The sequence below is a fragment of the Orcinus orca genome, chromosome 19, assembly GCF_937001465.1.
Source record: "Orcinus orca chromosome 19, mOrcOrc1.1, whole genome shotgun sequence".
Taxonomy (NCBI): Eukaryota; Metazoa; Chordata; class Mammalia; order Artiodactyla; family Delphinidae; genus Orcinus; species Orcinus orca.
In genome coordinates this window covers 27,785,416-27,812,102 of record NC_064577.1, presented here as the reverse complement: position 1 = coordinate 27,812,102, position 26,687 = coordinate 27,785,416, and the positions used below count along the sequence as shown (strand labels likewise).

The 26,687-nt window shown below is 51.1% G+C and overlaps 1 protein-coding gene across 1 annotated transcript; it reads right to left on the bottom strand.

The window, feature by feature from the left end:
• Positions 1-666: 666 nt before the first annotated feature.
• On the bottom strand, positions 667-26,453 carry DNAI2 (dynein axonemal intermediate chain 2). The gene is given in 14 exon segments (XM_033439043.2): positions 667-1,880; positions 1,882-1,938; positions 2,515-2,742; positions 3,557-3,703; positions 4,376-4,511; positions 6,017-6,240; positions 9,368-9,490; positions 10,617-10,756; positions 14,594-14,707; positions 15,737-15,879; positions 17,996-18,117; positions 19,100-19,261; positions 20,759-20,952; positions 26,359-26,453. Coding segments are annotated over 13 exon segments (1,851 nt in total). The 5' UTR covers positions 20,942-20,952; positions 26,359-26,453; the 3' UTR covers positions 667-1,808.
• Between the last annotated feature and the right edge of the window lie 234 nt (positions 26,454-26,687).

Below are 26,687 nucleotides of genomic sequence, written 5' to 3'. Positions count from 1 at the left end.
ACCATTAGCACTATTATTATTAATTTAATTTTACAAGAATGAAGGAAGACGTCTTAGAAGTGAACAGACTTTCTGTTCCCCAGTCATGTATGGGTGCGGAAGGTCAGTAAGGGAGAAGGAGAGACCGCTTCCCGCACCCACAGGCCTTCCCGAGGCCCGGCCATGGCCACGGCAAGCCCAGCGGAGGTTTTGCGAGCTTGTGAAGGAAGATGCTTGTCGGGAAAGCCCTTGCAAAGCTCAATCCAAGGGAACAGGGAGGGCCGGGGGACCTGGGTGAGGTTGGCTGCGGTGTGGCTGAGACCAGGGGACCAGCTCGGGATTGAACCCTGCCCCTTCCCTCCCTCCGAGGGGTCTCTTGGGGCTGGGCTCAGGGAGTCACCGGGGACCGGGGATCTGTGGGGCATGGGGGCTGGGTTGGGGCCCCTTTGCTCCTCCAGCCCTCCCTTACCCCGGAGACCCTTTAAGGGAGGGCGTCAGCACCCCGACTTGTAAAACCAGGGCAGTGCCGAGAGGTGGGAAGCAGGCACGTGTGTGAGCGGGGCTCCGATCAAGGCTGGCCTTCCAAGGTTGGACTCTCTTCACCGTCTCTTTCTTCCTCCCCTTGTTCCTCTCCCTCCACCTCATCTTCTGTCTGCAGACTTGGTAGTTTCAGCTATGGAAAGACAGCATAGACTTGTTGGTGGAGGGCAGGCCTCCCTGCACCCGGGAGGTTAACCCCTGAGCCTGGGTTGCTGGGCACCCAGGAGACCACGCTGCCAGCACCACGGCCGTGAGAGCCTAGCGGGCGCTCGACACCTGCGGGTACGGATGGTGGGCACGGCCTCGGGCACCTGCCGCTTGCTGCCTGGGCCACCTCGAGCTAGTTCCTCCTGAGTCTCCTTGGTCCCCTCCCCTGTAAAGGGGACATGACTCCCTGCAGGGCTGTGGCTGGGATTAGAGATAATGAATGTGAGGACCCAGCAATGCCTTCTTAGCTCTGACCCCAGAATGTCTGGCCAACTGCGGAGACGCAGAGACAGGCAGGAAGCGTGTGGTGGGCAGAAGGAGGGGGCCAGGTTCTGTGTAGCTTAACCCCTGAGGATCAGCTTCTCCATCCAGTGTTCACGCTGCTGTGCGGAGCACATCTGGGGCTGTCCAGCAGCAGACACGGAGTCAGTGGCCACATTGCACGGTGTCAGCATCACCTGCTGGAGGGCTGGAGGGCCCGAGGGGATGGGTGGGAGGAGCCCGCGCTGTGGGTCAGAAAGGCAGGACTCCAGCCTCGCCTCAGCCCCACTGTACCACCAGATGGTGTGAGAATAGAGCCGCTCAGATCCGAGTACTCCCAAATGCAAAATGCGCCCACAGAAACCACAGCCTGTCTCTAGACCCAGCGGGAGAGAGCCAGAAATGGTGAGTAGTCACGGGATGGAGCCGGTGGGCTGCTCTGTGCTCACCCACCTTCCGTCCCCCTGTCTCTCCATCGGTGCCCGAGAACTGGACAAACGGGCCGGCTTCATGGGCCGGCGCCCTGAGCGGCCACGCGGCCTTTGCTGACCAGGGCTCCACGCCTGCTTTAGTGTCTGCTGCCACTGTCTTGAACTTCTCAACACTTTTTTTTTTTTTGGCCAGGAGGCCTGAGGGATCTTAGTTCCGTGACCAGGGATCGAACCCGCACCCCCCTGCAGTGGAAGCGCGGAGTCTTAACCACTGGACCGCCAGGGAAGTCCCTTGAACTTCTCAATACTTCTGAACTGGGGCCCCATGTTTTCCTTCCTTCCCTAACTAGGCAGCCAATCTTGCGTACAAGGGCAGACGCTGGCCCACGCTCACTTGTTCTTTTCCCTTCTGTGTTGTGCTTTCACTCTTTCACATCTTAGCGTCTTATCTGTGGGCCCCTAAAGACAATGGCCCAGACAGACCATGCCTTTTTCTTCGTCCCCTGGTACCTAAGAGGGCCTGGAAGGTGACACTACCTTTATCACTCCATCTCCTCAGTTTCCAGATGAAAATTAAGGAACCAGGAAGTGAAGTGATGGGCCCGGGCGATACAGCTAGAAGGTGCTTTGGAGCCGGGGTCATGGATGGCTGAGCTCAGGACAAATTCCCCCCGCCCGATGCCAGGAGGGGTCATCACGGATCTCACCGCCCCCTCCTCCCGGGGCCTCCAGGCTCCCTCTTCTCTGATGGCTCACGTAGCCCGGGTCACATGCACGTTCAAGGTCCCCATCGTGGTGGGGAGAGGATTTCAAGCAGCCCAGGGTACGGCTCCTGCGCTCAGGGAGGGTGTTTGGAGACTCAGGATTTTGGGGTGTTTGGTGTTCGGAGACTCAGGATTCCTCTGGAGGAAGGGTGTTTGGAGACTCAGGATTCCTCTGGAGGAAGGGGGTAATTCCTCCCACTTGCCAGATGCACAAATGAAGGTCCACCCAGTGAGGCCACTTGCTCGCGGTCGCCCGAGGTCAGCAAGCAGGCAGCCCGGGGGCCGCGGCTCCCTCCCGGCCACGCCACCCCGAGCCCGCGCAAGGCCCCTACAGGCTTGGGCTTCTCCTTCATGGCTTCCGCCTCCCTCCTCTTCAGCTCCGTGAAGATAACATTGAAGAACTCCTCCTCGGCCTCGGTGACCAGCTGCTCCGGGTTCAAGGCAGGCTTCTCTTCGCTCGGGTAGCTTTCCCTGCCCTCCGCCTTGCTCTTCTTCTTCAGTCGCATCTCACGGTGCCTGGTCTCCATGATCTTCTCCCGCCGGGTCTCACGCTCAAATATCTGTGCACAGGGACAAAGAGGCCGTGGGAGGGGCGGGCAGGCAGCGCTGGCTCCCAGCACGGGCGCCAGGTGGGTTCTCCTTGCTCGACTCCAAGCAGCCCACACAGAGGCCTGTACTCCGGGCTAATGGCAAGAAAGGGGGGCTAAATATGGGGCTTGGGAGGCAGGAGCAGGGGTGCCAAGTTACTCAGTTCCAAGGAATTCCAAGAACACGGATGCAGGCGTGAAGAACACCCTCTGGGGCTGCGCAACATGGCGGCCTGGGCCCACAGAGGACGAGTTCATTGGTGGGACCACAATCTCAGGCAGAGCCAGGAGGGTCTCCCAGGGTCTCGGCACCAGGGGTTTTCAATTTCTCTGTGTGCCCCACGGTTCTGGGGAGGCACCTCCAGGGTGGATGGATCTCAGCCCCCAGGGCCCCTTCCCCAGGACGGTCCCCTTCCAGCTGTCTTCTCTACAGGCATTCTGCTAAGCCTTCCTTGGACAGGTTCTGCTGCCCCAAAGGTATGTTGTTTGAAACTAGACAAACGGACCGAGTCAAACCACTTGGATTCGCAGCTGAAAAAAACTGAAGCTTGGAGAGGTAAAGTGACTTGCCCAGGGCCACTTGGCTACTGAGTAGTGAAGCCAGGGTGGATTCAGACATTCCCAACATCCATTTCTCGGGCTCATTTCCTGATCCACCCCCAAATATCCATCCATTTCCCAGGAGGTGACAGAAAAGGGCATCTGTTCTTCCCTGACTGGCCCACTCGGCCAGGGGGCCAGGTCAGAACAGGAGCTGGTGCGCACCTCACCCAGGGCCCACACCTACCGAGGAAACCATGTTCTTCTCGTTCCTCTGCAGGGTGCACAGCCCATTCGAGACCTCCAGCAGCGTGGTTGTCCCCAGCTGGGAGCCACAGGCAATGAAACATCCATTGTCCTGTACCCGGAGGCAGAAGAGGGCCTCGTCACACACCTGTTGGAGGGTCAGGCAGACCCGGGTGAGGGAGGAGAGCGGAGCAATGTCACCCTTTGTTGGTCTGATTATCTGGCTCCTGGGGAGACTTAGCCAAGCAGCCCCATTCAGACGCCCTTGGTGACTCCCCCCATTGAGGGGGACCCCAGCCTCAACCCACAGGATGAAGTTCACACTCTACGACTGGCTGTAAAACCCTTCACCCCCCGCCTCATCTTCCGTCTCAGCCTGCCCCCCCTCACCCACCCCTTCAGTCCAGCCCCACTTTCTTTCTTCTTTTTTTTCTTTGCTGTACTGTTGGGCACGTGAGATCTTAGTTCCCTGACCAGGGATCGAACCCGTGGCCCCTGCATTGGGAGCGTGGAGTCTTAACCACTGGACCTCCAGGGAAGTCCCTTCAGCCCCACTTTCATTCTGCAGTTTCCCCAGCCCCGCGCTTTTCCACGGCCCTAGCCTGCAGGTCTCTGCTCTGGCTTTGCTGATAGGATAACGTTAGCTCAGGCTGGAAGGGGTCAGCTGCCAGAAGCCTGCGCCCTGGCTTCTGAAGGAACAGGCCTGGCGGGAGGAAAGGCCGGGCATCTGCTTTTCTCCTTTTTTAATTCCCCTCAGGTGATTCTGCTGTGCCACCAGAGTCTGAGGGCCTGGGTGCATGGGGAGGCAGGTGCACGTGACCTTCAGGCTGAGGGCGGGGTCACATTGCTTGAACACAAAGTCCCAGATGTCCAAGGTCCCGTCCATCTTGGTGGTGAAGAAAACCGCTGGCCTCACCGGGCTCCAGGCACCATCAGTGAGATAAGCCATGTGGTACCTGTTGGGAGCCGGGTGCCGCCGGTCAGGGACCTCTGTGGTTGGGAGGGATGGAGAGCCGCAGCCCTACTCATCCAGCCCCGCCCCGGCTCCAGGGTTTCATTGCTGGGCAGGAAGTTCTTTCTTGTGTTCGACTTCTAGCCACGCCAGCCTCGCCACCCACAGCTCACAGCTTGCACTATAAAGGCTTTTGGGTGGGGTCCTTCCCAGGGGCTGGTCACTGGCGTTTTCCACAGCCAACTCCGGGGCACAGGCTTGGGCCCAGTCCCCCAGCCGTGAGACTCACTTGAGAGGAGTCGGAGGAAAGAAAAGTTGCCCAGAAAAGTTCATGCTACTGAGATGAAGAGAGTGTTATACTTCCTACTTGGTTTAACCTAGATTTTCAACGATTTCTGCAGTGAAGAATGAAATTGGACCCTTATCTTATACTGTGGACAAAAATCAACTCGAAATGAATTAAAGGCTAAAACGTATGACCTGAAACCATAAAACTTCTAGAAGAAAATGTAGTGGAAAAGTTCCTTGACATTGGCCTTGGCAATGACCTTGGCAATGACCTTGGCAATGACCTTTTGGGTATGGCACCAAAAGCACGAGCAACAAAAGCAAAAACAAACACGTGGGATTACATCAACCTAAAAAGCTTCTGCACAGCAAAGGAAACAGTCAACGAAATGAAAAGGCAACTAACACAACATTGTAAATCAACTCTACGCCATTAAACATTTTAAAATAAATAAATTAATTAATTAAAAAATAAATTTAAAAAATGCACAGGCAACCTAAGGAAAATATTTGCAAGCCATATGTCCGATAAGGGGTTAATATTCCAAATATATAAGGAACTCATACAATTCAATAGCAGAAAACCAAATAACCCAATTAAAAAAATGGGCAAGGGACCCAGACATATGGGTCTTCAAAGAAGACATACGGGTCTTCAAAGAAGACATACAGATGGCCAACAGGTATGCGAAAAGGTGCTCAACATCACTAATCATCAGAGGAATGCAATCAAAACCACAATGAGATATCACCTCACAACTGTGAGGATGGCTAAATTATTAGAAAAACAAAAGATGAGAGCTGGAGAGGGTGTGGAGAAAAGGGAACCCTCGTGCACTGTTAGTGGGAGTGTACATTGGTGCAGCCGCTATGGAGAACAGTGTGGAGGGTCCTCAATCCCATTTCTGGGTCTTTAGCCGAAGGAATTGAAATCAGGATCTCGAAGAGATACCTGCCCGCCCATGTCCACTGCAGCACTATTCACAATAGCCAAACATGGAAACAACCTAAATGTCCATCGACAGATGAACGTGCAGTTTGAAGCACCTTCCTTTGGGAAGGGGATGAATCAGGCCACTTCCCAGCGTAAGCTTGGCTGTTCGTGGAGAAGTGTTTTCTCCATTTTATGGGTGGACACAGAGAGGCTCAGAGCACTCCTGGGTTGGGCTGGGCCCCCTCTGTCCCCTCCAACCCCCACATCCCTCTCCCGTCCCCCCTTACTTGGTCCACATGATGGACGACTCCCGGCTGTCTTCTGACCAGATGCGGGCGGTCCAGTCGCCGACGGTCAGAAAGTTCTTCGGGTAAAACGGGTTTCGCTGCAGGGCATAGATGGGGCCATGGTGACCTGAGAAGGTGCACACGATCTTCTCAGCCGGTGTCTTGGCCTTGCGGTTGCAGGAGATGACGATGCCTTGCTCCGTGCCCACCATGAACTTGGTCGGCTGTGGAGGGGGTGACACGTGAGCGAAAGGCTCCATGGAACATCAGCTCAGGGTTTAGCTGGCAAGGCGAGCGGTTTTCCGGAGTCAGGGTGGTGGAGCGGCAGGACGGCTGGGGGTCCAAAGGTGCTGAACGTGCCTTCGGTTTAAGTCTCTGCTTGCGCTGTGCCCCGCCCCCTTCTAGGTAGCTGCGCCCACTCTTGCGCTGGATCAGATCCCACACTTCTTTAAACCTGCCCAAGGGCCCCATAAATAATGAAGCCCCCCCCGACTCTTCTGGTCCCTGGAGAATCTCATCACCAGCCCTCTTCGTGGAGCCTCACTGTGTCCACTAAGCATTTTGCCATAAAGATCCTGAATGTTTACACATAAAGTAAATGATTGAATCAATAATGTAAAACATGGATCGAGAAGAGCTCCCTCCAGCCTCCAACTACTACTCCCGGCAAAGCTGGTCTACATTGTACACCCGTGTCCATAGCATCTTTATTCACAACACCCAAGTGTCATCGACATGTGAGCGACATGTGGTCTCTGCCCGTACAATGCAATATTATTTGGCCTCAGAAAGGAAGGAAGTTCTGCCACGTGCTACAATGCTGGTAAACCTTGAGGACATTGTACTAAGTGAAAAAAGCTCATCACAAAAAGACAAACGCAGGAAGTGTTCACTGAAATGAGGTACCCGGAGGAGGTAAATTCATAGACACAGAAAGTTGAAGGGGCTGAAGGGAGGGGAAAATGGGGAGTGTGTTGATTAAAAGGTACAGAGTGTCAGTTTTGTAAGATGAAAAAGCTCGGGAGAGCCCACAATGTAAGTATATTTAACAATGGTTAAGATGGTACATTTTACATTATGTGTATTTTGTTTTTGTTTTTACTACAATTAAAAAGAACAACTGGGCTACAAATTGGAGGGTCAAAGGAAAGTGAAGACCCTTCTACACTGTTGGTGGGAATGTAAATTGGTACAGTCATTGTGGGGAACAGTATGGAGGTTCCTTAAAAAACTAAATATAGAACTACCATATGATCCAGCAATCCCACTTCTGGGCATATATTCGAAAAGATACATGCACCCCAATGTTTACTACAGCACTATTTACAATAGCCAAGACATGGAAGTAACCTAAATACCCATCAACAGAGGAATGGATAAAGAAGATGTGATACATATATATACGATGGAATATTACTCAGCCGTTAAAAAGAATGTAATAATACCATTTGCAGCAACATGGATGGACCCAGAGATGATCATACTAAGTGAAGTAAGTCAGACAAGGACAAATATTCTATGATATCACTTATATGTGGAATCTAATTAAAAAATGATACAAATGAACCTATTTAGGGAGACTGCGCGCTCACAGTGCAGGGGGCCCAGGTTCGATCCCTGGTCAGGAACTAGATCCCACGTGCATGCCTCAACTAAAAGTCCTCATGCTGCAACTAAGAAGCTCGCATGCCGCAACTAAAGATCCCACCTGCCACAACTAAGACCCGGTGTAGCCTAAATAAATAAATATTTAAAGACAAAACAAAACAAAGAAAACCCAAATGAATCTATTTATAAACAGAAACAGACTCACAGATATCGAAATGAAACTTATGGTTACCAAGGAGGAAAGGTGTGGGGAAGTGATAAATTAGGAGTTTGGGATTAATGTATACATACTACTATATACAAAATAGATAACAAGGACCTTCTGTGTAGCACGGGGAGCTCACTCAATGCTCTGGAATGACATACATGGGAAAAGAATCTAAAAAAGAGTAGACATGTATTATGTATAACTGATTCAATTTGCTGTAGAGCAGAAACTAACACAACATTGCAAATCAACTATACTCCAATAAAGATTAAACAAACAAACAAAAAAACAAAACAAAAAAGGAAAAGAAAGAGACACAGCTCGAGAGTCCCAGAAAAGTAAGGAATAAAGTCAACTCCAGGGCTTCTGCAAGCTAGTAAGGGAGATAAACTGCCCAGGTCCCGGTGGCCCATCATGCCTCAGACTCCTTGGTGGGACACGGGGTGGAGAGCCTGGGGTCAGAGCCCTCAGTTTGAGCCCCAGCATCCCCGTGTTCTAGAGCATGTGACTTACCTCCCTAAGATGAAGTTATCTGCAAAGTAGGGATAATCACATCATCTCACAAGATGGTCATGGGTGATCACACAAGCTCATCACGTAAGGCAGTGACAAGGGTCAGCACACAGTGTGGGAGAGGTGAGGGCTAGTGGCACTGAGGTCACTGCATCTAGCACTTGGACTAAATCTCTGATTCGAGGACAGAATGCTTTTCTGAGTCCTCCCCACTGTGACTCCATGCCCAGGGCTGAGGGGGTCAGTAAAACTGTCTTCCACCTCATCCACCACATTGATCCCCCAGCCTGGGGGGTGGGTGGGGGGACTCCCAGGGCAGGGGTGAGGCCAGCACACCTCCACCTCCTAAGGGCCTGGGAATGATGTCACACGGCCTGGAAGCAAACCAGTGACAATCCCAAGGGGGAGCCAGGCCAAGAGCCATCTGGAAAGGTCGTTTTCTTGCTTTGGAGGGAGTCTTCATTTGCAGCTTCTAGAAGCTTCCCTCCTCAGACACAAACACATTACCACTTTGATATTTCTTTACTGTTCCTTCTCAGTTACTAAATGCCATCATAGGCCCGTGCTCTGGTTTGCCAAGGAGCCTCCTCTGATCTCATTTTCCTCTCCAACACCTCTTCTTTCCCCACGGAAGTGAAGCCACCGGCCCAGGGTCCCACGTGAGGCAGGGACAGAGCTGGAGCCTGGCCTGTGAATGCTGGTTGTGGACAGGGCTCTTCTCATAGAATGGGGCCTCTCTGGAATCCTGTCCTTTCAGAAAGCTTGCCTTCAGATCAGCCTGGACACTAGCCAAATGGCGACTCTTGAGTGAATTAGAATGGCCTCCTTCCTCTGCTCTGCTGCCTCCTGCTGGAAAGTGGTTGCAAAGACCACACAGGTCTAGGAGGACCACAGGAGGATGGTCCAGTGTGCAAGGTGAGAAGCAGCCTCAGGGTCCATCTGACACAGTAGCCACGGGTCTGCCCTTGGCTTTGGCTGCCCTGGCAGTGGAAGTCAGGGAAGGGAGAGGAAGGGACACCCACCAGAGTAGCCTCGAACTCCAGGGAGGTGGCCCCCAAGGCACGCTCCAACTGTTCCTTTTTGGTGATGTCCATGATGACGACCTCAGTGGGCTCGCTCATCTTCCGGACGTCCCACCACATGACCTGATGGGAGGAGGGGCCAACTCTGAGGCCTGAGGTCCTGCAATTCTCCTGACTTTTGCCTTCTCTACCCCCTCCCCCTTTTTGGGGGCCAGTCACTGGGGCCAAAGGGGTGTCTGACAGAGACTACCAGCAACCTGAGGGGACAAACATGTTTTGAGAATCACTCCTTTTGGCCACAGTCCCAAGCCTGACTAATTATCAGCGTCATGAGCAAGCTTCCTAAAATCCAGATGCCAGGGCCTCCCCCCAGACCTCCTGAAGGAGAATTGCCAGATGTGGGCCCTGGAGTCTGTATTCTTAAAGTCTCCTCACAGCAGGGCAATATATAGCCACATTCAAAATGCACACATGCTTTGACCCAGAAATCCCACCGCCAGGAACGTATACTTCACATGTGTGCGGTAATCTATATACAAACACACTCTCTGCCACCTTTTCTGGTAACTACAAAATATTAAAATCCACTTAAACAAATTACAGCATACCCATAATTTAGTAAGTCCTTAGCAGGCATGGGGCAGTGCTTTACGATATATGAAATCATCTTCAAGACATGCTAAATGAAAAACGTCAGGGCTTCCCTGGTGGCGCAGTGGTTGGGAGTCCGCTTGCCGATGCAGGGGACACGGGTTCGTGCCCCGGTCTGGGAAGATCCCACATGCCGCGGAGCGGCTGGGCCCGTGAGCCATGGCCGCTGAGCCTGCGCGTCCGGAGCCTGTGCTCCGCAACGGGAGAGGCCACGACAGTGAAAGGCCCGCGTACCGCAAACAAAAACAAAAACAAAAACAAACAAAAAAAAGTCAAGTGCAGATGAACGTGCAAGGTGTACAGAAAGAGAGCGAAGACAGACACGCTTGCTTCCGTGTGCAGACGCGGAGCCTGGAGGCTGATGTGGGTGGGCGCCTACAGGGAGGGGGACTGGGAGGCTTGAAGGTAGAGGTAGGAGGAAGGCGTTCACTGTCTGCCCTTTTGTACCTTTGGGATCTTGCTCCATGTGCATGTATTACCTATTATTCAATTTAAAAATGGAACGAAAAGGAAACATGCTTAGGTAATTCGGTGGGAGGCCGGGCAACTGCTCTGATCCCCACCCCCTCGCCCCCCACAGCGCCTGGCTGGTGGGTACCTGTCCGTCCGTGGACGCTGAGAAGCACTCGGTGCCCGTCTTCGACTGCAGCCAGATGGTGCCGTAAACGGGGTCTCGGTGGCTGAACTCAATGGTGGACAGCTCTGCCACCAGGCTGCCCTTCCGGGTGTCCCAACAGGCTGGCGGGGAAGAACATGAAGGGGCTGTGATGGGGGCACAGGCTTCCTTTCTTAGTGCAGGGAGCACGGGATAGAGGGATGCTGCTTGCCTTGGTCTGGCAGGTATGTGGTTTTTTAGAAGCGGGGCTAAGTTCAAACCCGCCTGAATTTCCTACCAGCCCCCAAAGCGTGCTTCATTCATTCCACGGAGCCCCTAACACATGTTGAGCATCACACTGGGCACTGGGGAAGCCACTGGGATTCAGACAGCCACAGTCCCTGGGAGACAGGAAGGGAAATCTGCAAGTACAGCCCGTGCTGTGATTGCTCCAGGAGGAGACACATGGAGGCAGTCAGGGAAGGCTTCCTGGAGGAAGTGAGAAGGAACTAAGACTGAGGAGGAGCCTCGGGTTGGAGTGAGCCAGGCAAAGAGAGAAGAGCACCTCCACCCCAGGGAAAGGCTCTGGGAAGTAAAAACATCTATGCAAATCGCTCCTGCTGCATCCACTCATGCCCTTTTCGCCTCTGTACCTTTGCTGCATCTGATCGGAAAGAAACACAGAGGGAGATTTATCCTTTCTGCTGATTCATAATTAGTACGTCGCTTCTTCTGTTTTACCAAGAAAGACTCGAAGCTTACCTATTATTTTGTCCCAGTGGATTCTGTTTTCATTTTCCCACGAGTGTATAGCGAGGACCCACCCTATTACTCAGAGCTGTTTCTAGGAAAGCTGGTTTTGTAAAGCAACAACAAAAGTCCGTGATCCATAAGTCTTGATTTATGGAATCCAAGTCCAAGGCATTTGACCCTGGACCCGTCTGGCCCAGAACCAGGTTTTCTCAGCTAAGCTCGCTCTGCTTGGGCAAAGCAGTACTCCAGGGTGGGTCCCACCATGTCTTTCTTACAGACGGCAGAGCCCCAGACCCTGGGCTGGTCTGCGCTGGCATGAAGAACCACTGAAAGGGGTTATGAATGATGAGCGAGGCAGGGCTCCTGAATAAATCGTGGCCAAGTGGCTTTGCTTCAGTCTTTTAGAGCCTGGGCACCCAGATAAATTTGCAGGAGGTTTATGGGAGCCCACGTCTATTTCATAACCCAGGAGCTCCCCTGGAGAGGAGGCAGCAGGTCTAAGAGGGAGATGAGAGGCCTCAGGAGGCTAGGAGGCCAGGAGGCAGCCTGGCCACAGAGAGGTGCTGGGAGGCGTCCCAGCCATTCCAGCCCCTACTCCTGGAGCGAGAGGGGAACATAGGAGAGCTCGTGAAGACAGGAGGGAAGGGGAGCCCTTGTCATGTCTGGCTGAGTCTGGCCTGGGATGCAGACAGGAGAATTAATTGTTTGGTTACTTCAAGGCCAGAGGTGAAGGGCAGGCAGAAACCTTCAGGGCCCACGTGGGCAGGTTTCTTCTGAGCTCACCAGGGATACTGACATCAGTTTTCTGGGTGTCCCACCAGCAAAAACGGCAGAGTAAAGACCTCTGAGAATTCTCTCCTCCATAAAGGCCAAGAGAACCTTGGCAACAATGGTCAGAATCAACTTTTTCAGAACTCTGGAAATTAGCCAAAGGCTGGCAGCAAATCAGAGTGTTTATCTGAGAAAAACGGCTGAATCCTGGTCAGAACAGTAAGTTCTGTTGCATTTTGACGTGCCCTAGTTAGGATCCTATACTCTCCGGTTCTATGGTAGCCTTGAAAAATAACATTCTGCCTTCCTGGTAAGAAACCACTAGCCTGACAGCCAAGGGATGGAGCAGAATGGAGCTGGAGCTCTTTCAAAGTCTCCTATTCCAAGAATTGTCATTATTTGACCTGTCTGTCTGATGGTTCCCTGGAAGACCCCCCCCCGCTACTTGCAAGGTTGTCTATATTCACCTTGACTTGGAGCTTGGCCAGTGAAAAAGGTCTGTTTAAGAAGGCAATTTTGAAAATAATTATGATTGCAGACAACTGATTAACTCTGCAGTGCCCCACAGTGGTGGATAACAAGGGGAGCAAACAATAAGCTAACCAAAAAGCTTGAAAGGAGAAGCTGGAGAAAGTCCATAGGAGTTTTGAAAAGCTCCTGGAACCTAGAAGGTCACATGCATGGGTATGGCTGTGTGCATTCCCAGGGCTGCACACATACTTAGGAAAGAACTGAGAAGGCCCTAAGCTTTCACCTCTGGCTGGCCTTAAGGCTCGGTGCGGCGGATAAGGCAGAGTTGACAACTATGCCTGGCTGAGTGTTGAAGGTGTGCACACAGAGCCTCCCAGCAAAGTCTGTGAGATTTACTGGTTCCAGATGACAACAGGCAGAAAACATTCATCTCAAGCGCACAGGGAACATTCTCCAAGATAGACCACACGTTAGGCCATAAAACAGGTCTCAGTAGATTTTAAAAATTGAAATCATGCAAGGTATCTTTTCTTACCATAACAGAATAAAACTAGAAACCAATAACTGAAGGAAAACCGGAAAATTCACAAACATAGAGAAATTAAACAACATACATCTAAACAATCCATGGGTCAAAGAAGAAGTCAAAGGGAAATTAGAAAATACCTTGAAATGAATGAACATGAGAAGACAACATACTAAAACTTAGGTGTGGCTAAAGCCGTGTTTAGAGGTAAACGTATAACTGTAAATATCTGTATTTTTAAAAACTTCAAACCAATAATCAAACCTTCCACTTTAAGAAATTTAGAAAAAGAAGAGCAAAATAAACCCAAAGCAAGCAGAAGAAAGGACATAATAAGGATTAGAGTGGAAATAAATGAAATGGAGAGTTTAAAAACTGAGAAAAATGAATAAAATAAAAAGTCGGTTCTTTGAAAATAAAACAAAGTTTACCAACCTCTAGCTAGACTGACCAAGTGCAAAAGAGAGAACACTCAAATTACTAAAAGCAGGAAAGACACAGGAGATGCTACTACCAACCTTACACAAATGAGATGATTGTGAGAGAATGAACAACTGTGTCAACAAATTAGATTACCTAGACGAAAAGGAAAAATTCTAGAAAAACACAAACTATCAAAACTGATTCAAGAAGAAATAGAAAACGTGAGAAGACCTGTAACAAATAAAGAGGTTGAATTTTCAACTTTAAAACTACCAATAAGAAAAATCCCCGGACCAGATGGCTTCATTGGTGAATTCTACCAAATATTTAAAGAAGAATGGCTATCAACTGTCCACAAACTCTTCCAAAAAAAACCAGAAGAGGAGTAACACTTCCCCATTCATTCTTTTTTTTTTTAATGTATGAAGGTTTATTTAACTTATTAATGAAAGAACAAGCAAGATGGTAAACTGGTTTTAAACAAGTTTTGATAGAATTAGTTTCTAAACGGAATGAATGCCCCTGTAAATGGTCTTCATACCTCTTGTTTTAGCCAGTTCTATAATTCTTTTTTTTTTTCCTTTCCCCCCCCCGACTCACTCTATATAGCAGGTATTACTTACACCCATTACTGTGTAGGTTGCCCCAACTGCATCTCCTGAGATGGAGCTCCCCGGTGGTCTCATAACCCCTTTGCCTCTAGCTAACCTAGCCTAGCTCAGGGTAGGCATACAGTAAATGTTTCTTGACTTTATGTGGCCCATAATTTTCTTAACTTTTTATTGTGAACTCATTTTAGCCTCACTTGAACTTCTACAACTGAAGACACGGCTGAGGTATCAGCAAAACCTGTCTCACCTTGACGTCTGGAAGCTGCAGGGAGTCCCCACCCCACTTTGTCCTCCATGGCAAGCCTGGCCCAGCAGGTAGGCCCTGGCCAGACAGCAGCAGGGGCCAAGCTGCCTGAGAGCCTGCAGGGGACTCGGGCTGACTCCTGGTAAAGTGCTGGGCTCGGGGCGGGGGTGTCCCTCCTTACCGATCTGCCCATTGTAGCAGCCTGCCAGGAGCACGTGGGAATCTTTGGGGTTGTATTCCAAGGTGACAAGAGGAGAAGATGGCTTTAGGACAATTTCTGGCCTGTTGGGGTTTTCTACAAAGCAAAACAACAACAACAACAACTATATATATATATATATATATATGTGTATATATATATATATATATATTCTACCAGACCTGGAAAAAAAAGGACAGGGTCAAACACTTTAACCCCTTTTACAGGTGGGCGGTGGCAGGGGGAAGCCTGGAAGCCCCTCTCCAGGCTGCAAGCTCTGGTCCTCAGTGGCCAGCATCTAGCCCTGGAGCCTCTTCTACTGGTTTTATTTTTGGGAATCAGGATTGTGTGTGTGTGATTGTCATTCTAGTCCATTTTCCAGGTTTGGTATTAAATGAGGTTTAAGGCTTTTACAAAAAGTCAACTCTCCCCTGACTTGTGTGAGCCAGCTGCCCTGTCTGTACCGCAGGGGTAATGATGGAGTCCAGCCCACGGGGCGGCGCTAAGAGCTCACTGAGCTCCTCAGGAGTGTAAAGTGCTCAGTCCTGTGCGTGGCACCTACACCTGCTAATAAAGGCTAACGCTTATTTTCACAACGACAGCAACGAGGGACGTCTGAGAGCATGGATGGAGACCACAATCACCTGCTACCTGCCGGACTCTGCCCTTGGAGTGAGCCCTTCTGTCAACAGTGGTCCGTGCTCCCGAGTAGACACACTGCCCCTACTGGCCATGAGTCAGGGGAAAGTGCTAGGACAGGTGGACAGAGGTGAGTCCCTGCGTCCCTGTGAGGACCCCTTGGGTCACTTCTCAGTCTGCTGGGGACTCTTTCTGATATGCTCTTCAGGGACCCAGAGTTGGGTCTCCATGTGGTCTGGTCTCGAATGCCCTGGGATCTGGAAATGAAGGGAGTTCCTGCTTCTGATTTGGCTCCGCGTGGCCGCACCTGAACCCAGACAGCAAAGGGATGAGACAGTGGCTTCCTCCTGGGTCCCTGGACATCCCAGTGAGGGACCAGCCCCACGAGAGTCCCGCTGCTTCTACCTTCCTCCCCCCGGGTTTTCACAGGTCTCTGCCGCACTCCCTCATCCCTCCCTGTGGCTACCAGACCCCTCTGCTTCTCACCCAGGTCCCAGATGTACGATTCGTTGCTCATGCCCTCCGGTGCCCGTTGAAAATTCAAGCAAGAGTACGCCACTGCCAACTTCCTGTTGCCATCGGGGTGCAAGGAGATGTGTGTGGCTGGCCGCTTAATTTCCTGGGGATCCCTTTAGGGGAGGGAGAGAGGGCAGAAGACTGAAATCCCAGGCTCCCTAAATTTCGTATTTGCTAAAGTTTTTCTTAAAAGAATTCATACATATTTAAACATTCGCTCAGATAAATTTATTTTAAAAACAAAGCTGACAGGACTCCCTTAACTGGAAAACTGATCTCACCAGCCATAAATAAAAACTAATAAAAATTAAGACAATGGAAATAAAAGATTAAATTTCAGCCTGATGTCTTCCTTTGCTGAAAGTTCCGAGCCTGAGGCTTGATTTCTCATTAATATAAAACCATGAGGGAGGGTGAAGAATTCAACCGTTATGCTCCCTGGTATTTGCCCAATTGAGTTGAAAACGTATGTCCACACAAAAACCTGAACACAGAGGTTTACGGCAGTTTTACTCATAATTCCCAAAACTTGGAACCAACCAAGACGCCCTTCGGTAGATGAATGGATAAACTGTGATACGTCCAGACATCATTATTATTCAGCATTAAAAAGAAATGAGCTATCAAGCCATGAAGAGACATGGTGGAAACTTAATGCACATTGCTAAGTGAAAGAAACCAATCTAAAAAGGCTACATGTTGTACGATTCCAACTATATGACATTCTGGGAAAGGCAAAACCATGGAGACAGTACAAAGATCAGTCGTTGGCAAGGGTTTGGGGGCAGGGAGGGATAATAGGTAAAGTATAGGGGATTTTTGGACAGTGAAAGTATTCTGTATAATACATTTGGAACGTATGACGCCAAGAGTGAAACCTAATGTAAACTATAAACTCTGGGTGTGCTGTAGGCATCCCCCCAAACTTCATATGTTGAAGCCTCATCTCCAATGGGCTGGTATTAGGAGGTGGGGCCTTTGGGAGGTGATTAGGTCATGAGGGTAGAGCCCTAATGAATGGGATTAGTGCCCTTATAAAAGAGGGTCCACAGAGATCCCTCACCCCTTCTGCCTTGTGAGTTCACAGCAAGCAGACTGCTGTCTCTGAGTTAGAAAGTGAGTCCTGGGAATTCCCTGGAGGTCCAGTGGTTAGGACTCAGCACTTTCACTGCAGGGGGTCTGGTGAGTCCTCACCAGACACAGAACTTGACATTGCTGGCACGCTGATCTCAGACTTTCAGCCTCCAGATGGGTAAGGGATAAATTTCTGTTGTTTATAAGCTATGCGACTTGAAACGAGTCCTTACTGGTCATGCTGGGGCTGGGTGAAACACTTCCCAGGACTCTCAGTGGGTCACGGTAGCAAAATGAATCCTCCAGAGTTGGCATTTGAGGCTAGTCACGTCTGAAATCACAGGTATTCTCTGCATCTATGGGCGTACACACACACGCACACACGCGCACATATATACATACATATACATGTATACGTGTACACACACATGCACATATATACATACACATATGCATACATACATGCACACATGCATATAGGTGTATTTTAAACAAAAAGTAGTGCTCTCTGCACACTGTTCTGCCCCTTGTTTTGCTTTGGTTTCACACAGTAAATCTTGGAAACTCTCTATAGGCACATAAGGAGCTGCCTCATTCATTCTGATGGCTGCGTGGTATTCAACAGTGTGGGCATACCAGAATTGCTGGAACCAGCCCCCTACCGATGGGTTTAGCTTCCTTCCAGTCTTTGGCTAGCACACACCCTGCCGCAGTGAATATGCAGTGACTTCACACATGTGTCTGTGGGATAGATTTCTTTTGTCAAATTTCTGCTGTCCTTGGAGGTTATTCCAGGCACACTCCTGAGAGCTTGGGACAAGGGTCTTGTTTACTCACAGTGCAGCCGGATCACTGACGTTTGGTACTTGATACATTCTCTACAGCGTATGAATCAACCACACTTGTACACAGCTTTGCAAATTTGCTTTAGTCTTTCCCCAGACTCTGTCCTCCTTTTCCACCAACAAGGCCTGCCCTCAGGGTAGGTACCACTTGTCTGCTGGGCGTTTTATTTTGCTCTGTCCCTTATTAAGCTCGGATCACAGATGGCATTGTACCCATGGCATGGAGTGACTGGCAAGGGGTCACCTTTGGAAGCACCCACGCATAGGGCTGAGAGAAATTGGCCAGACACCTGCCTGGCTATAGAGGTACCTGAAAACACTGACGGTTTTAGCTGAAGGGGCCTCTTCCATCACCTCCACCGCATCCTCGTCATCAAAATACTCCTGGTAGATGTCAATGGCATTATTCTGCTTGATGCAGTGCTCCACGACCTGAGGAGGACACAGCGGGAGTTCTTAGCAGTAAAGGGAGGTCCTTTCAGCCTGACCAGGGCTGAGATGGAGTCTGGGAGGGACGAGAAATATCTAGTAGTCTTTTCCCATCCTTCCAGCCCATGCATTTTCAATGGGGGCAACATCTACCCCCCAAAAGGGTGGAAATTGGTTCTTGGGGGTAAAATATTATTACTTTTTTATACAAAGTACAGATATACATCCAGTACATAAATATATAGTACACCTACGGTATTACATTTTCATTGGGGTGGGGCGATGTCTAAAAAGGCTTCTTGGGGGACAACAATGAAAAAAAGGTGAAGAAACACCACTGCTCCAGGCAAACAGAATTAGTAACCACCCCATATATGGCATCCATCTCCTGTTTCCTCCACCCAGAAGGCCATTCCCCATTATTCCAAATGTCCAACAAGGAAAAGCTCAAGATCAAGTGCCACCTCTTCCAGGAAGACTCCCCTGATTCCTTCAGCAGGAAATCAACTCTCCCTCCTTATGGGGCAAATGGCAGAGCATCTTTTCTCTTACAGCCTTTCTTTCTACATTATACAGTGATACCTCTGTATTTGTTTTTGGCCTCCAATGGATTATAAACTCTTTGGGGCAGAATATATGTGAATTTCATTTTTGCAATCTCTACTGCACCTGGCAGAGACTAGAAGCTCCATGCAAATGTGTCGAATGAATGAATGATCCCTACTGGCAGGTAGCTGCTGGGTGGGGTTCCTTGGGGGTCTCTTTGCCCAGAGGATTTCCCACTTTTTGGATTCCTCTTAAAGCCTGTTCAGTCCTTGGACCTTCTGGTCTGCTGTGTGGACCTGCCTGCCTGCTCCCAGACAGAAGGTTCCATAACGTAGCTGGTGTCCTTCCCCGAGGAGCCACAGTTGCTGAGCTTGACACGCAGCTGGGGAAGCAGAGTGATGGCCGAGGCCCTGACCACTGGCGCTGAAGGAAGCCTTACCGAGCCCAGCTGCATGATGGTGTTGACGTAGTTCTCATCTTTCTCCACCTTCTTCCGGAAGCGGATCGTCTGCTCCAGTTCCAGGGGGTTCACATCCTTGGGCCAGCCCCCCTCGATGTGATTAACCCCCCGGCTCTCCATTTCAAACCGCTCTGTGTTGGCCTAAACGGAGAGCCACAGGTGAGAAGACGCCTGGCCCTGGTGGAAGCATCCGATCACTTCTGCAAACCAGTGTCCCAGGACTCCCGGGTCCCTGGGCTCTGAGTGCTCAGGGATGGACCCGTGAGGTGCCCCTGGCCAAAGCCACTATATTTTCAGGTCCAGCAAGGAATTTTCTGGTCCTCAGGTGGTCACAGGCAGCCACAAAAGTGTCACCCCTGTGGAGTTAGCAGCTTTGCAGATGCTGCCAGTGGCTATGGAAAATCCAGTTCTGACCTGATCTCACCCCTAAAGGTCCGGAGGAGCCCACCCGTCGGTTCTGTGATATCCCAAAGGAATATGTGACTAAGCTTTCTCCACCCTACCATTCACAATGTCACAGGGATCGAAACATAAAAACGATTAAGAGTGTGGACTTGCTTTGCCCATTCTCTGTTGTAGGGAGGTTGGCATAGATGTAGTTTGACCCCTTAAACTTACCTCTTTTCCTCCTTCCCAGTTTTCCCCCATCTTTTAAATTGTGGTAAAATACACATGACATAAAATCTACCATTTTGACTAAAATGTACAAGTTAGTAGCATTAAGAAGGGTCACAATGTTGCACAATCATGATCACTATCTAATTCCAGGACTTTCTCATCACCCCAGATGGAGACTGCATACCCACTGAGCGGTCACTCCCCTTCTCCTTTTCCTTTCTAAACCAGTTCTCACAAAAGCTAAAAGTTTCAACAGGGTGGAGCTGCTGACAGAGGAGATCCCGATGTGGTGTGGCCTTCATGGCCGCCATCTTGTTTAGGTGGCTACACCATGAACAAAACCACCCTGGTCCCCATGACAGTAGCTTGCCCTGGGAAAGCAAGAAACTCAGTCTGTTTGAACTGTGAGCTAGTGGAGCCGTCCACAAAGTGGGTGGCCAAAGCGGTGTGATTTTCACTCCGTTGACTCGGGGACATGACAGTTGTGTTAACCCCTTCGGTCTAATCTTCTCCCAGCAGTTCTTGACATAATCAGGAGCTGATCACTTGGTTCAGACAGACCAGGAGAAATCTGGGAGCTTGGACAGCGACATGACCCTCAGTTCCTTTATCTTGGAGGCACTCTGACCAGCACTTTCTATGGGACCCTTTCCTTTTCCCAAGCTAAGCAGGTCCTATAGATGTGAGTCCCTGGCCCCCTCAGATACCTCTCCCACATGTACCCAATGCCTAAAACAACTCTACTAAGAGTCTTAGAGGTGAGGCCAGATCCCCTGGGAGAGAGAACATCTTGATTTACATTCACCCGGCCCAGGGAGCGGTTGGTACCGGGCCTTGTCCTGACCCTGGGCACCCAGGTGGGTCTGGGAGCGATTCTGCCCTCGTACTTCCAGCATCTTCACTGGTCCACTCTAACTGGCTTCCAGGGGGATGGAGTCACCCAGTCCCACTTGCCTACCTTGGCCAGTCACCCTGCCGGACCACACCTCCACTGGCCCGGCCCCTGGGGCAGGGACCCACCTCGTGTTCCGACATGCTAATAGAGCACTGGATGCCCGTGTCCACGGGGTTCCGCTCCACGAATTGCTTGGCCAGCTCAGGGTTGGGCGGTATGTCGATGTTCAGCTCTGCCTGGCGGTCGGAGAAGTTGCAATGCTTCCCGAACTCGCTGCGCTTCTTGACATATACGTACACAATCTCCATGGTACCAGCTGCTGCAGGAACAGAGGGAGGGTGTGTGGTGAGGGGTCCCAGCTGGCTGCTTCCCAGCCCCCATGGACCCCACCACCGGGGGCAGCTCCAGGTTCCCAATCTGGTTGGGGGGAGGGTTCCTAACGGATTTATCCAGATGCTGCATCTGCATTTGAAAAAATAATTTATGGAGTGATGACTACAGGCTAAGCATCATCTTGTTCAGTTCTTACTGTTGCCCTCTGAAGTGGACAATAAAATCACCGTTTTACTTTGGAGGAATCCGATATTTGGAGATACCCAGAATGCCTTGCCCAGGATCACATAGCTCACATGTGGTACAGCTGGTCTACCTGACTCCAGAGCTCTTACTCACCAAATGATACAGTTTCTGCTAAGCTAGTATGCTTATTGCGAGGCAGGAAGAAATACTAATGGCGATTATGTTGAACTTAATTCCCTGCCACACACTGGACCTGATCATACAGCATATAGATTTCAGCCCCAGGCCTCTCTGGAAACCCTCCCATCCAACCACGTGATTGCCAGAAAGGCTCACCCACTAGGTTACTGGATTCTACCCTCCATCACCCTGTGGGAGCCCCACTGAAACCTCTTCCCCCTCCACGTCACTCCAATGGGGACAGGGCTGGGAGTCCAGCTGAGAAGGACGGAGGGTCAGACCCCTTCCCAAGCAGGCAGAAGAGTTAGACCTTTGGGAAACCTTCTGACTTGTGCTACTGGTCGTGAAAAGCACAGTGGGAAATTGAAAAGCAGGCTGGGTTGGACCCTGACTTCAAGTTCTGGCCCTGCCACTCACCAGCTGCTTGACCTTGGCTGGGCCACCCAGTCATTCCAAGACTTGACACACTTAGGATGCTGAGAAGGTGAAATGCAAGATCTCGGGCAGCAGCAGAGCCAGGGTTCACATGCAACGCTAGGAAATGCTTTCTCACTCTGCTAACTGGAAGTCTCAGACAGGCCGTGGGCCCTTCCCACGAATTGCTCTCGACTTGCCCCAAAAGACAAGATTAAGAAAATAAAGAGAGGGCTTCCCTGGTGGTACAGTGGTTAGAAATCCGCCTGCCCATGCAGGGGACACGGGTTCGAGCCCTGGTCCGGGAAGATCTCACATGCCGTGGAGCAATTAAGCCCGTGTGCCACAACTTCTGAGCCTGTGCTCTAGAGCCCGTGAGCCGCAACTACTGAGCCCGCGTGCCACAACTACTGAAGCCCGTGCGCCTAGAGCCCGTGCTCCACAACAAAGAGAAGCCACCGCAATGAGAAACCCGCGCACTGCAACGAACAGTAGCCCCCGCTCGCCGCAACTAGAGAAAGCCCGCGTGCAGCAATGAAGACCCAGTGCAGCCAAAAATAAAAAAGTAATAATAAAATAAAATAAATTAATTAATTTTTTTAAAAAAAGAAAATAAAAAGATAAGCTATAGACTTGGAGAAAATATTTGCAAATCATATATCTGAGGAAGGACTGTGTCCAGAATATCTAAAGACCTACCAGTTCCCAGGTGCTGTGAACAGCACTTACAGGCACTCTCATTGCATGCCCACTACAACACCCCGAATAGGTATCACAATTCTCATTCTACAGGTAAGGAAAATGATGTTCAGAAAGTACCTGGTCAAAGGTCAAAGTTCTTAAGTCTAAACAGAGCCAGGACCCACACACATCTGGCTCCGAAGCAATGATTCTCAACCCTGGCTACCCACTTAGAAACACCTGGAGGGCTCTGTAAACATCACAGTGCTTCGGTTGAACTGCAGATTAACTAAATCATCATCTCTCAGCAGTATTTTTACAAACGCCCCACGTAACTCCAGCCTGCAGCCAAGGGTGAGAACCACCGATGTAAATTGAGGGCTCTTACCGCAGTGAGAAGCCCGCGCACCACGCAAGAGTAGCCCCCGCTCGCCGCAAGTAGAGAAAGCCCGCGTGCAGCAGCAAAGACCCAACGCAGCCAAAAATAAACAAATAAATTAATTTAAAAAATAAAAAAAAATAGGGCCTTCCCTGGTGGCGCGGTGATTGAGAGTCTGCCTGCTAATGCAGGGGACACGGGTTCGAGCCCTGGTCTGGGAGGATCCCACATGCCGCGGAGCAACTGGGCCCGTGAGCCACAACTACTGAGCCTGTGCATCTGGAGCCTGTGCTCCGCAACAGGAGAGGCTGTGACAGTGAGAGGCCCGCGCACCGCGATGAAGAGTGGCCCCCGCTTGCCGCAACTAGAGAAGGCCCTCGCACGGAAACGAAGACCCAACACAGCAAAAATAAATTAATTAATTAATAAACTCCTACTCCCAACATCCAAAAAAAAATAAAAAATTAAAAAAAAATTAAATAAATAAATAAATAAAGTGAGGGCTCTTAATCTCTCAACCAACGTTTCTCGCCTCTGGGATGTCCATTCAAAACATAGGGATTCCCAGGCCCCCCCCTGCAAACACTGATTTACATGTGTGGGAGGAGGCCTAGCGACGTGTGTTTTACACAGTCACCCCAGAGGACTGTTAGGGCCAGGTATGTGTCTGACTCCACCTCCAGGGCCTCAAAGGACCAGACAGGTGGGTCCCGGCTGTCCCCTGAGATGCAGGGCCAAGAGCTGTGTGACAGCCTAGAAGCACGTGCCTGGGACCAGGCCTCAGGGCGACGAGGGTGGGAGGTTAACGCCTAGGTCCCTTTGCATCCACCTATGTTGCTCCTTGAAGACAATACCACCCTCCGAACCGCCCAGTCCCAGCCCCAGAACAACTCAAACTGCACCAGACCCAGAGAGCAGTATTTCCCGCTCTTTCTTGTGGTTTGGAAACTCTTCTGCCCAGGGAAGGGTTAAAACAATGGCTTGGAGAACAGAAGGTGGGGACGGAAGCACAAGTCACAGTAGGCTGCCCTCGTGGGTTATTTGACATGGACAAGATAGAGCCCCGTGGAAAAGGATGCACATCCAATTAGCTTCTTCCTGTCCACCAGCACACTGCTGCAGTACGACAGGGCTGCACCTGCGCCCCCTCCCTCTCCCCCCCCGCCCCCTCCCCCAAGGACTGCCAGACTTGGGCAATTACAGGCTGCCTGTCTCTCCCTCTGTTAAAAGATAATTGCTATGAGGCAGCTAGCTCCTAGGGGACACGAGGGGTCTTAAGAGCATGAGGAAACCCCGGGAAGACAAAAATATCCTTTTAGCCCAGGTCGTATCTTAACAGCTTTATTTCCTTCTTGGTGCTTCCTAAGGCCAAGCTAGGAGCGAGAACAGAGGCATTGTTTTCTATCTGGAGGCAGACAGAGGGGACATTTAAAGGCTGGCTGGGTGATGGGAAGACAGCTCATTCAAGGACCCAGAGCGGGCTTTTTCTTGCAAGCTGGTGGAGCGCGAACATGAATGGTGAGGTCAGAGCTGGGGGTCTCAGGAGGTCTCTTCCCGCCCTGGTGAGACAAGTCTCAGAGGCTGGGCGGCCCCAAGCAGCGCCTGAACGGGGGTGTCTGCAGAGGGGGCTTCCAAGGAAGGCGGGAGCAGCAGCGCTGCCCTCTAAGAGTGCAGGGGAGGAGATCGCCCACCCGTGGGAACCTCAGACCCACAGGCATCTCAAACACAAGAACGCACAGAATCGGAGACGTGCCGATCTGAATGTCAAATATGCATCCTGGGGCAGTCAGATCAGAACCTTAACCAAACATAGAAACAAAACTAGTCTTGTGCAGTGATAGCGAGCAAAGTAATTCCTGGAAAAGAACTTCCTTTGGCTTAAGAGAACGTGTGTTTCCCAAGCAAGGAGACGAGGGAGTGGAGGGTGGCTCAGAAGTTCAGTGCAGGGTTTTCACAGGCAGGCGGGTGGGGGGTGGCACCTTCCCTCACCACGGGACTCACTGGTGGTACAAAGGAAACAAGGTCTCCTCTTCCTCGTGTCCCTGGGGCAGCCCCCAGTCTTTGTGCTGTGTCTGGCTGGACAAAGGACTGCAGGGGGAGGGGCTTCCTGCCCTCTTTCTTCTGTCTGTTCTCCTTCTGGAATTTGCGGTCCTAAGGGACTCACTCGCCTTCAAAAGAGGCTGATCTCCCTGAATCCCTTCCTCTGTTTCACACTGGGTCGACCAGCAGTGAGCTCCAAGAGGTGGAGGATAGGGCTTCCCTGGTGGCACAGTGGTTAAGAATCTGTCTGCCAATGCAGGGACACGGGTTCGAGCCCGGGTCCGGGAAGATCTCACATACATGCTGCGGAGCAACTAAGCCCGTGCACCACAACTACTGAGCCTGCGCTTTAGAGCCTGCGAGCCACAACTACTGAGCCCACGTGCCACAACTATTGAAGCCCACGTGCCTAGAGCCCGTGCTCTGCAACAAGAGAAGCCACGACAATGAGAAGCCCGCCCACTGCAATGTAGAGTAGCCCCCGCTCGCTGCAACTAGAGAAAGCTCGCGCACGGCAACGAAGACTGAACACAGCCAAAAATAAAAACAAATAAATAAATACATTTATTACAAAAAAAAAAAAAAAAAAGAGGTGGAGGATGAGGATAGCCAGAGGTGGGAGGAGGTCCCCAGAACCGGAGGGTGATGCGGGACCCTGTCTACATCCTCTGCCCACCACAGTGTTGGCCCCTTGAATGAAGACTGAGGTCTTTTATTCATCACTATCCCCAGTGCCTGGTGCAGAGAGGGGCTCCCTACTCCGTGTGCCACATGCTGAATGTGTGATGTGACCCCGATCCCCCAGGCCTCTCCCCTAGAGCTCTTCTCCCTCCACTCCTCTTGCGGCTTGAAAAGCAAAGCACAGCAAGGGTAACAGTTTAAGAGAGGAAAGCACTGGTTCTGAAAGCTGCGAGAAGAGTGCGCTTCTGCGGTTCAAGGGACCACGATGAAGTTTGAACCTGTTGCAGGAAGAAGGAACTAACGGTGTGACCTTGAGCGTGATACCCTAAGGGCCATAAGTATGCCCACTCCCGGGTTGAGGAATAAACTGATGCAGAGGGCCTGTCCCCTAGTAGGGGCTCAGTCACTATAATTCCCTGTCTTCTGTTCTTATCAGAAAGCTCTCCTCTTCACGGGCTTAGCCTCCCGGCACCCCAGCCCCAGGCTGTGTTTTCTATCAGTTCAGCTGTAAACCCTTCAGAGGTCTCCCGTCCCCTCCAGGAGACAGATCACATCAGGACCCGACTGGCAGCTAGGGGTGCAGGAGGCAGGGTGTTTAGAACTTGCTGGGTCCCGTGACTCGGGAAGCATCGAGGGCAGCGAGGACTGATGGGGCGGGAGACCCTAGGAGAGCTAGTCCAGGAATCCACCATCCGGCAGAGCTAGCCCCGAAGGACGCCCCACGAGGAGTTTCTTGCACTAGTGGTGGTTCTCACACTTAGGGACTCCCCCTCCCATTCACTCTCCACTCTCCTGTTCAGCCGCGGACGTCCTCCTCGCACCCGCCCTTACCCTCGGTCCGTTCCCGTTGCCTCTGGGCCGCTGGGGAAGCACCCGAGCGGCGGTGCCGGCTTCCCGGCTTCTCAAACGGCTCGGAGCCTTGGAGTTTACCCGTTGCCTAGCAACCCTGGCTGGCCCCGGGCGCGGGGCGGTGCTGCGCAGCGCTGCGCGGAAGGCGAGCCGGAGCACGTGACCCCCCCCATCCCGCCATGTTGGAAGCGCCAAGCGGCCCCTCCCAAGTTAGTCAAGCACCGGTAATGATAAACGTGTGTAGAGTCTTTGCCAAGGCGCTTATCCGAGTCTACAAATATGCATTTGGCAAGATCCTGAGAAAATGCAAA